The sequence below is a fragment of the Stegodyphus dumicola genome, chromosome 4 (genome assembly GCF_044657685.1).
Source record: "Stegodyphus dumicola isolate Sdum_Otavi_A_Nest chromosome 4, ASM4465768v1".
NCBI lineage: Eukaryota > Metazoa > Arthropoda > Arachnida > Araneae > Eresidae > Stegodyphus > Stegodyphus dumicola.
The window spans coordinates 154,184,124-154,196,484 of NC_140771.1; the positions used below are offsets into that span (position 1 = coordinate 154,184,124).

Here is a 12,361-nt window from a genome sequence, read left to right on the forward strand (position 1 = left end):
TTGTCATGATTAAGCAGTTTTGTTAGATAAAATTTCTAGTATAAGTGTAATTTGGCTTGTAGATTGTTGGAAAAAGTGTTCAGTAATTTAAAAGAAAAGAAACATGTCTTTACTTCGTGAAGACAAAATGGCGGCGGGAAAAAAAAAAAAATAGAGGGTTGCTGTAGCAGAGTTGGTTGCCAAAAAATCGCCAAGTTACCATAATCCAAAGATCACCCCTGAAGAATTTTTTTAAGGACTGAGCTGAAAGCATGAAAAATTAAAATGTATTTTTGTAAAAATATACAACAGCTCCTGAGAAGGATTTACAGGCATCCTTAAAAGTTTCATATTTAATTGCAAAAAATTTAAAACCTCATACAATTGGAGAATCGCTCATTCTTCCTTCAGCAATTAAAATTACATCATTTATGCATGCAGAAATATATAGTAACGATTTAAAAAAAAAAAAAAAAAAGATACTGTTTCTCACCAAATTTTTGTCATATCAGACACTATAGAATACAAAATCCAGTCTTTACTATAAAATTTGATGAAACTAACAACATTACTAAAATGTTTCATTTCATCGTTTATGTGAGATATGTTTTTGAAAACGACGTAGTAGAATATTTTTTATGTTGTAATATTTGGGAAGGAAAAGCAACTGGAGAGAAAATATTTGAAATTATTAACAGACACTTTGAAACGAATAATCTTACCTAGACACACTGTGTCGCAGTTTGTACTAATGGAAGCTTTTAAAACTAAGCCAATACTTTGGCAAGGAGAATTGAACAGAAACATGCTTTTCAGAATTTACTACAGAAAATAATACAGATTTCTTGTTTAAAACAACATATGATAAAATTGACAGAAAATTTTTTGAAAAATTTCCAAATAAGGAATTAGGTTGGATCTGTGACCCATTTTGCCTTTGGTATTTTCAATTCCAATGTATCTCTAAATGAAAAAGAACAATTAATTGATATTTTAAGTGACGGAATACTGTGTGTTAAGTCTCTAACTCTTGCCAAAAATTTTAGTTGATTGGAAACTAATATGCCGATTTAAAAGGAATGAAAGTAAATTATTACGTTTCTTACATAAAATTGTACAGTAAACTTTTAGCTTATATTTAAAACTTCTAAAATGCTTATCTTACATTTTTCTGTTACATAAGCATTAAAAGTGGATTTCTCACGGAAATAGAAATAATTTTGCTATTGAATTTACATGGAGAACTTTTTTATTGAAATATTTTTTCTCTGTGACATTAGTTGCATCAACTACAAAATAAAGATTAAAGAACTGTTTTTAAAACATTTTGAATTCGTTGTCATATTGATCTATGAAACACTAGATTAGTGAGTTTTTATTACATTATTGACAATATAGTTTTTAAACGATCGAAAACTTTTCAGCGGAGATAATTATTTGTCAAATATGAATGTGTTTTCAAAGAGGAAATAAATAATAAGTGATAAAAAGAAAATTCAGTTAGAACATTCACATCTCTAACAAAGTAATTTGCTTTGATTTAATCTTTATAATACAATACATTTTAAAATGATAAGGCAAAATCCAATGCGAAGATTACGATAGCACCTAGAGTATTCAGCATTTCGTATAATCCTATAACCAGATAATAATAATATTAAAATAAATTTGATCTGAATGAAGTTTTCTTATTACAGAAACAGTAAAATTATGCAATTACATAAACGAATACACTTTCAGACAATATACTTAATACTGTTTACAAGCCAAAGTTCTGTTTTTGTTACTTCTCGCCCTTCAGCGCATGCTCAAGAATTATAAGCCAGGCGAAACTAGTCGATTTGTCCATGACGTCAAAAATTCGAAAAGTGGGGTAGGGTTTGGAACTACGCCCCCAGGAGGTGTTCGCCAGGACTTTTAAAATATTAAAACTTTGGTACACTTTTTTCTTAAGTTTAAGACATGAGGAAGGAAAGTCAATTTTCGGTCGAACATCACCTCTAAAAATTTTACTTCAGGTGCAACTGGAATTACAGACCCATTGAGGTATAATTCAGGCTCAGAATGGAGACCTCGCTTTTTACAAAAATGCACGCACACGGTCTTTTGTTTTGAAAACGTAAATCCTTGTCTTTTTGCCCATTTCTGGATCCTGTTCAAAGCGATCTGGAGCTGCCTCTCTACATGTCTCATATCCGCACCCCGACAGCTAATTTGTAGATCATCAACATATAAAGATCCTTAAATGGTGGGAGGAAGTTGTTTTAATACAGAATTTATTTTTAGGCTGAACAGAGTTACACTAAGCACACAGCCTTGAGGCACACCCTCTTCCTGTTCAAAAATATCTGAAAAAACAGAGCCAATCCTTACTTGAAATGTCCTACTATTCAAGAAATTCTAAATGAAAATTGGTAGGTTGCCGCGCAAGCCACTCTCGTGAAGATCCTGAAGTATACCGTGTCTCCATGCCTTATCATAAGCTTTCTCAATATCAAAGAATACCGAGACAAGGTGACTTCTTCTTACAAAAGCTTTTCGAATGGATGTCTCTAAGAGGAGCATATTATCTACGGTAGTCCTCCCCTTTCGAAAACCACTTTGATAAGGCGATATAATATTATTCTTTTCCAAGAAGTAGACTAGGCGGCTGTTTACCATTTTTTCAAACAGCTTGCATAGGCAACTCGTAAGGGCAATTGGCCGATAGTTGGTGGGATTCCTTGGATCTTTCCCAGGCTTAGCAATAGGAATTACAACAGCTCTCCTCCATCACTGGGAAAAGTACGCTCCTTCCACACTCTATTGTAAAGCGTGAGAAGGGCATTCAGTGACTTATAGGACAGATGCTTTAGCATTTCGTAATTCACGCCATCAAGACCCTGAGACGACCTATGTGTCTGTAACAAAGCTGTCTTTAACTCTAGCTTAGTAAAATCTCTATTATAAGGCTCAAATTTGGAAGACTTGAAAGCGATGGGATTTTTCTCAGAGCGTTGCTTAATAGAAAGAAATGCAGGTGAGTAATGTCGGCTGGAAGAAACGGCAGCAAGTGTCTCACCAATAGTATTAGCAATTTCTTCTATAGAGCTAATCACTCGGCCATCTTTTTCCAAAAAGGAAAGTGAGTGGTCCTTATATATTCCGCATGCTTTTCGAACTCTTTCCCAAACCCGCTTACTAGGCGTAGAGGATGTTATTGACGACACATAGGAAATCCAAGAATTCCTTTGGCTCTGCCTCCTTACTTTTCGTGCATTTGCTTTGGCTCTTTTAAATGCTATGAGGTTTCGCAGAGTAGGATGTCTACGAAAAATACCCCATGCTTTTTTTCTGTTTTTTCAGTGCTTCATGACAGTCGCGATTCCACCATGGTTTCGAATATTTTAGTAGTTTTCCTGAAGTTCTAGGAATGGAAAGCATAGCTGCCTGAATAATAGTATTAGTAACAGCTTCAACAGCGTCATCGATATGCACATCTTCTACCATTTGATCTGTGAGCTCTACAATGTAAGAGAAGAGTTCCCAGTCTGCCCTGTCCAGTATAAACCGAGGGAGTCTCGACATGGGGTTTGCTCCTCTTTGTGCAAGAGACACAAAAATGGGATAATGATTATTGTTATAAAGATTATTTTCCACACTAAAAGTGCAAAAAGGCAACAGAGATGGTGAACAGATGGCAAGGTCGAGAGCATGGAATGTCTTTGAAGGCTCGTGGAAGTAAGTATCCTGCCCATTATTCAGGAGACAAAGGCTATGATCTTCAATCAATCGCTCAATTTGTCTTCCTCGGCAATTTGTATCTTTACTACCCCAGAGCGGACTATTATGGCCGTTAAAATCACCTATTATGATGAAAGGCTCAGGCAGCTGCTCTATAAGGCCATTTAAATCTTGCTGATCAATATGCTCATTTGGAGGCAAATACAGGGAAACGACTGTAGCAACAATATCAAGATTTGTTTGAGTAGCGACAACTTGGAGGGGTGTCGTCAAAGGAAAGGAACTTGATGGGTAGTCCAGTGAGGTGAGGAGACCTGTACCTCCACTGGCGTAAGGCTCCTCTAAACCAGGCTGAATCACCAACTTTTCTCTCTTGGCGAGGGAGGAACGCGCTACCAATTTTGGCGCGTTTATCGCACACGCTGGCTGAATGTCTGCTGTTTTTTTTTTAAAGATTTATTTTATAGACGCGCGGCATTCAGCGCACATAAACTTTTCGGATAATTAATTAATTCTCGAATAGTATATAGACGTTTTCACTTAAATAAAAATTTCGCGTATATTTTGTAAACATATTCAAAATAACTTATTCTTTAGATGTTTCAGTTTCGTTAGCTGACTAAAATAAATAAGATATGAATAAAAACTTTCAATAGTGTCAAATGGGGAAATAGTTAAAGCGTAGAGTGTGCAAATAAATTTATCTTAATGACATTTTAACAAAAATTTCCATAGAAACACTGTAAATTCATACTAAAAAAATAACTTAAGAATATGTTGTCATTTTAGTCTGAGGTATATGGAAATAATTGTGCAAGACTCTAAAGAAACACTTTCTTTTAAATGTGTGAAATATTTCATAACATATATGGAAGAAGAAAGTACAGCATTCTGTGTTTTGGATGACTTTCACCAAATGTAATATAAATACGAACTAGAAACCGTAATAAAAAGTCCTTCCTCTCCAATCAGATCACCTTTGTGTTGCATTGTATTTGTAATACTTCTAAAAATCCAATTTTTACCTAAATTAAAAAACAGTTATTCCATAAAAGATAATAAATTTGAACGTATATAGAATGAATTTTGTAATTTGAGTTATGTTACAAAATAATTCATAGTTTATATATTTTATACTAATAATTTAGATAAAACCTGTCCAATTTAAGAATGTGTGTTGACCACATTCTTAAATTGTAAAAGGACGACTTAACCACATGTAATTCATTTCAAAGCATAAAAGAAAGCTTATTTTTTATTTTACACAGCAACAACATTTTCATGCAGTCAAGTTTTTTTAATTGTTAGTTATTATACATAATACTTAATTTTTAACACATTCTTATTAGAAAGCCTAACTAAGAAACTTCTTTTTAAAGCCCCACAGTAATTGCAAAGAATGTCGTTAAATTTACAAAAGTATTGAAGATATATTGAACAGCATTATAACAAGAAACTACTGTACAAAATATGTAAATTTAACATAACTTCTTTTTTAGTATTTGCATAGTTTCCTCCAAATGAACCTTAATGGGAAGTTATCTTGCAAAAATTTAAAAGTATTAAAATGGCCTCTATTTAAGATGTAACTGCATTTATAATTATTTTGTAATTGTGAATAGATTATATTATTGCAATTAGATTATGCACTTACAACATAATTGCATAAAGTAATGAAATTAAGAGTTCACAGATACAATGTAATATAATTACAAAGCAATTATCTAAATTGTAATTATAATCACTTATTTAATACCACAATATTATTACAATCACAATGTAATTTAAATTGGGTACTATATTTGTATACCCTCCACTCAAAAGGAGGTACTGATAAGCCTGGAAGTTATTATCAACAAAAAGCCTGTTCAGGACAGTTTAATGACAATTTCCACCGGGCGAAAAGTACATTCTTAAGCCCAGGCAAATCATGACAATAAAAATCATTTAGTCTCATGATTCACTATATTTCAAACCCTAAATTTGAATTCTGCACCAAATTATTTACCTATATTTTAATATACTTTATGAATTATTAGAAGCGATATGGCAAATATCTTCTAAAAATAACTGTAAAATATTTGTATCCATTAATTGATTCAGATACACACTTTTATTATTTAAGTATATCAAAATAACAGTTTCATGTTCCTGAAATACAAAAGTTATGAAAAAAGTTAAAGTAATATTCTTAGAAGCATATGATATTAGTCACCAGCTGCAAAACAGTTAATTTTTTGCCCTAAATACAAGTTTATTACACAGTAGTCATACGTGTAACTTAATAACATGGTATATAAAAAATTAATGATAATAAGTTTATCAGAAATGAATTAATTCTGCAAATAAACTTTCTGCATTTGAAAATTTTCTACACCTGAGGGGAGGGAGAGATCTAGTAAAATTAGATTTATTATAACTTCAGTTGGACCAAATACCTTCTCTCTCTCTATATATATGCATCACTAAAGAAATAAATAAAATTATCATGCTTAAAAAACAGATGTACCATACCAGTTTTTTTCCCCTTGTTACCCTTTACATTGAGAAATAACAAACAGTACAACGCTGAAAAATACTATCTTTGAAATTTTATTTAAATGAAGAAACACACACCATCTTTTTATTTAAGCATTACACTTCAAAAACAGATACACATACCAATTTATTTTCACTAGCCTTTATACTAATAACATGCCATATAAAAATGAAAAGAATTATCCTTGAAATTTAGATAAAATGAAGTAACACAATGAAAAATTTATGCACACGGACATCTTTTTTCTATTGCATGTTGTCTGACATGATCCACAAGTGCCTAAAAATGTACCCAAGGAAACACATTTCAATATTAACAAAAAATTGTTTACAGATTAAAATTCATTCATTTCATACCAGTATTATAAAGATCATGCATGAAACAAATCTGCTTTCCCATACTTTTAAGTAAAACTGAACTGAAATTTTATACTGGAAAATATGCTATATTTCTATATATTAGAAACAAGAAAATAATACCATAATAATATACTCATAGCCTAGCAGAAAGTAACATATATAACATCAAACACAGAAATTTATATACTCGTAGCCTAGGAAAAAGTAATACATATTACATAAAACACATAAATTATTTAATATAAAACATACATACCTTCTAAAATTATTTTACTTTTTGTTTCTTATTGGCCGATGTTGATGAATATGAAACGTTATGGGCTCTTTTGTTGATAAGATGCTGTGTAAGGCCTTTGCATCTAGTAATAAAAAAATTATCAATAATTACTTTCTTAAGATTACAGCATTCTGGCATGGCCACATGCGTACATTTATCAATTATTCTTTCAACTAATTCTTTTGTGATGGCTGATTGTAAACGAAGGAGTACATCTTTACATTTTTGAAATTCTCGTTCAGCTTCCCTACATATTTGATACATTCCTGAAGAGATGACCTTCAGTCCACCTTTATTGCTATGTTTTGTAAGAATTGTGCGATGCTCGGGTATGTCAGGTTCCAGCATGTCCTCTGAAATGGTCATAGCTGTTTTACAATTTTCACATATGCTTTTTTTTTTCAACAACTTATTATATATGGCTCCTGCGATGTAATGTATATCATTTTCTTCCACAGCTGGGGGCAAGCGACGTTTCACTGCCACTGCAGAAGAGGTAGATGGCACTACAGAATTGGAGATAGGATGCAAGACCTCCTTTCTGATAGCAACCTCTAATTCAGAAGCATCAAAGAGGCTGTGGTCACTTTCAGAACAATAATTTGGATTATTGATATCTGAAATGAACTGTGATAGGCACACTAATTTCAGTGCTCTCTTGGCTTGCAAAGCAGTAGGCTTTGCACCCAACTTTCGTCTAATCTGTGAAAAGGCATTTTCCAGCGCATCTTGTGTCAACCTGCCTGGTAAGAAAAATGTAAACCCCTCGGAAAATAATTCTTTTGAGAGTTTCACAACACTCAATGTGCTCATAATAATGCCAGTTTGAAATGGCTTCCATGCTTTTCCAAACTGAACAGTTTCAGTCACATGAATGAATTTCAATAAAATATTAAATTTCTCATCTTGATTTTTGATAGTGATGCCTTTTTTTGGATGCCTTGTAGTCATAATTGTAAACCATTCTGCTACAAGTCTCAGCCACCATGCAGAAGTTAATGCTTCTTTTGCAACTTGGTGTAAAATACCTGCTTTTTCAATAGCAGCAGCTGTTTTTACAGAAAACAATTGCACAGCAGATGCCCCATTCATCGAGGAAAAGTGTGTTGGGAAGAGATGAACTCTGTTCAAGTGATGTAGAGATCTCAGGGCAGCATCTGCTTCTATCTCACTTGACCAGAGTCGTTTCACATACACTGAAGATACTATCCTCGATGGCAAGGCATGCTGGTGGCGAAATTCCTCTGGTAATATTATAATACTTGAAAGAAATGTATTTCTCATATTTTTAATGAGATGTGGTACATCTGCAATACTGTGAATGAAAACATCAGGTCCTCCAATGTTGTAATTTGTCTTCCTATCTCTCCTAGAGACAGACACATCCAATGACGACCACATTGCTCTGTTATTGCTTCCCATATCTGAAACAGAGGCTCTTACAGTTAAACCTATTTCTGTAGCTGCTACTACAGTTCTATGAATTAGATCTTTCATGTCAGAACCTGATGTTGAAGGCCCTGTTAATTCATTGGCAACAATCTGTTTCCATGATGTTTTAAGGCCTCTAAGCATTACAATAGTGTAATGCTTAGCTTCCTAACGTAACATTTCCAATGAATGACTTAGACGATGTATCAAAATCTTGATATGAAGCTATTTCCATTTCGTCAACTAAAAGGCAGCAGTTCCTATCAAGAGCATCTAATGAATGAACTTTTGTCTTGAGGAAAAAAAACAAATTTTCTAAAATGCCGAAATTAATTTTTATGTCCCTAATCCTCCTGTTCAAGGTACTGTACGATGGTGCTGGATATCCAGTACTTCTGAGGTAATTATATCCATGTTTGCCCAAAGCAAATCGCATCTTCAGTCCTTTTATAATGGACTTTTCTGACCAGTTCCTTTTTGACTGCACAGCAAGGGTTCCTACTTGCTCATCGGACAAAAATGATGTCAATTTTGCATCTTTTTCTTGAAGCTGTTGCTCAAGGAATTCTATTTTTTTTAACAACTCTTCATTTGAAGCAGGTAGAGTTTCCTAAATTCAAAAAGAAATAGTAAACATGTTATGCTGTGATTATTTTTTTAAACAATGGTTGACTGAATTAATATATTTGTAATAACAATGATTTTTTCAACAATTTTTTTGGAGAATATTAAATAATTTACCACTTCAGTATTTGGCTTAGGACATCTTACTTCTCTTATCCTCTTGTCAGTTACAGATGGTGGTGGATTTGGAATGCTAAAGAGTGTTGGTACTGCAGTTTTTCTTAGTTTTTAACTATCTTTGCATAGTGACTCAAATTGAAATTCCTCAAAATGATCCTGTAAATACATAAAGTAATAAAAAAAAGTATACAAAATAAATAAAAGTACAAAAAACAAACCACACGAAAGAAATGTGAGAAAAGTGTTTCACACAGTGAGGTTGTGCCAAAGGCAGCAAGCATGAACTGTAAGTAAGTATAGGCAATAAATAAATATGCAGGTAATTACATTAGGCCCAGTATTATAAAAAACTGAAACAATAAACAAACCATGTCTAACATATCAGCAGCAGCATCTTGTAAGCTTGGGCAGAATTTAATTATCCAATATTTATTTTTTGCCTATAATTTAAAGTGTTCTTTAGAACATTATCCAAAAATTAAATGAAGTAGTGTTTTGCTATAAAATTAAAAACAACTAAAATAAAACTTTATATTTCTTGCTATAGTGCTCTTACAATAGATAAGAAAATATGAGTTCACTTCACCCAACTTTTAAGATACTAGGCCGATAAATACATTTATAATTAGAGCAGACTATGATTCTTGTTATAATTGTAGTAATGTTTATTGCTTTAATTGAAATATTTAATTTTTAATTCTCTAATCATTCAAAACATAGGCCTAATTTCGAAGCACAGTGCCAACATGCATTTTAAAAAGCATCAAGGCCAGTTTAAACGACAATTTTTTAAATTACATCCCCACAGACATATCCAATTAAAGTTATTAAAAACTCTAGAACGTAGTTCAGTAGCTTTCTGAATTTGTAGGCAATTTCTTATTTAGAGATGACAACACAAAATAACGCTTCAGAAAATATTATTTATCATGTATAAAAATCTGCTTTGTAACACATATCAGTAATAACTGTTTATCAATGTCATGAGGATTTAATTTGACGAGATCACATTCTTTAGAAGTATCAAATTCATGAAAGGATTTTGGCTTGGCCTTTGAAATTCATCATTATAGGCAGATTTATTTGATTGTTATGCAAGCATTAAACACTACACATGCATTAAAAACACTACAATTATTTTTGAAAAATACACATGCAGTTTCACAAGTTTTCTGTGCTTATTTGAATGTTCTGCATTCATTTCTAAATCTTTACTCCATTGCCAAATTGTATAATACTGTGATTATAAATATATGGTACTTGCAATTATTGAAGTCAGATTATATATATTTTGTCTCATACTATTCAATTTATTCTATTGACTTCAGATGTCAATGTCGAAATTCTGGAAGTTATTTTAACCAAGAAACATTAGTGGGCACCGTGCATAAAAAACTCATCTAACTTTTTAACAATAGTGATTATAAAATAAAGAAAAAAATTATATATCATTCCAACGATATTGCAACTATAGTATAATGTTACATATATCTTTAGCAAACATTCAGATTTTATCTTGACTTTCCAAATTATGATTTGTTTTTTAATAAATTTCAATATGCTAATGATTTTCATGTTACATTAGTATAATTTCCACAATTAGCAGAGGAAAACAAAATTTGCGCTTTATATTAGAAGAGAAATTTCTTTTCCACATTCAAAACATCCACATTGGCGATGTTTGGCGACGGGTACATTAACCCTAGACTAATTTAATTATAGCTATTATTACAGAAATTAGCAGATACTTAGGTTATTGTACACAAGAATTTCACTTTACTTACACATTATAAACATCAGAGAAGATATAAACTCTAAATCAAGGCGTAATTAACATTATACTTACTAAGCAAATTTCAGCGCTTGGACCAGGTTTCCAATTGTCTCTTCGGCAATTATTTACCCATATTTTTCTTCTTTCTTCATTTTTAGGAAATTTTACCAATGTATGACCTTTCCGTGAATGATTTGAACAATTAATAGCTGCACATCCGCCCATTTTACACAAAAAAAACACAAAAAATTGTTGCACCGTAACTACACAGCCGCCATTTAATCTCCCACTTGGGATAGCGAATGCCTGATGATTCAGCCTGGTATATAGGAGCCTTACACTGGCGCGTATTTCCAAACCCTACCCCACTTTCGAATTTTTGACGTCACCAAAATATCGACTAGTTTCACCTGGCAAGACGGCGTACCCCACTTTTGACTACTACGGCGCGTTTTCGAAAGAATTGTGGTGTTGATTAGTATGTTTAGGTGCTAATTGTGAGATTTTCGCAATTTAAATTATTATGAGTGGAAATTTAAGCAAATCTTTAGTCAATGGTTATTGTTTATTGCCGTAGTGTACTTGAGGAAAGAGGAGAATAATTCACTGCTGATGCATTAACAGTATGAAAAATTTGGAAGACTCGGCAATAAATGTGATGCATTCATCGCAAAATTCAGCGAAGCCAGTAAAACAAACGAGTGTTCGCAAAACTTATCCACATCTGATGTCACTATACAAAAATTGTATGTGTGCCAACACAGATATTTTAATAAATAAATAAAAAAAAACTTTAGATCAAGGAATAAGAAAGAATTGCAGTGCCTCTGTGTGCTTAAAAACTACGAAGCATTCTGCAGACTTTTATGCCAAAATCAAGGTTGACAAATAGATTAATAAATTTTAATGTTTCTTTCAGTGTATATATTTCGAAAGTATTAAAATAACTTGGACAGTTGTTTAATTGCTTAAAACAGCAATAAAATTCATTTATAAAGATATACAAGGAACTTCATAATTATCAAAATATTTCATTGCTTTGGTGAAAAACTAAAATTACCTAACTTTTATAACATTAAGTATCTTCGTAACTGTAGTATTATGCTCTGTTTTATAACTTTATTCATTTGTTATACATTAAAATATTTTCTGTTTTATTTACTAAATGTGTAATCAATTATCAGGATAACTAAATGTGTTAAGAATTTCCATACATGCTTGTGCAGTGTGATTGCATGTTTGTGCAATGAACTTTGATTTTTCATGAAGGAAAGAAATACAGTCTCCAAATAAGTACTTTTTCGTTTTCCAGTTTATGTGTTTAGCTGTAAAAGTAAATTCACTTCAAGTATGTGTCTGTGCAATTTTGACGATGTAAATACTGAAATGATTGTACAGTAAAAACTCAACTAAAAAAATTTCTGGAAAGCTCTTGAAATTTTGGATAGTCAAGCATATAAAAAATAAAATAGTGTAATAAGTGAATGGAAGAATAAACTATTAGTCTAAAATCATAAAAACAGTTCATCTTATTT

General features: G+C 32.1%; 1 protein-coding gene across 2 annotated transcripts; it reads right to left on the bottom strand.

The window, feature by feature from the left end:
* Positions 1-8,720: 8,720 nt before the first annotated feature.
* LOC146997726 (THAP domain-containing protein 10-like) lies at positions 8,721-11,153 on the bottom strand. 2 transcript variants are annotated; one of them, XR_015040804.1, is made up of 3 exons: positions 10,899-11,153; positions 9,050-9,208; positions 8,721-8,918 (listed from the first exon to the last, which is right to left on the bottom strand). XR_015040804.1 is itself a non-coding variant. In XM_085815619.1 (2 exons), the coding sequence occupies exons 1-2, from the start codon at positions 11,049-11,051 to the stop codon at positions 9,161-9,163; spliced, it is 201 nt and encodes a 66-aa protein (XP_085671745.1). In that variant the 5' UTR covers positions 11,052-11,153; the 3' UTR covers positions 8,721-9,160. The 2 variants fall into 2 exon arrangements, 1 of the variants encoding a protein (XP_085671745.1); XM_085815619.1 differs by having other exon boundaries at positions 8,721-9,208.
* Between the last annotated feature and the right edge of the window lie 1,208 nt (positions 11,154-12,361).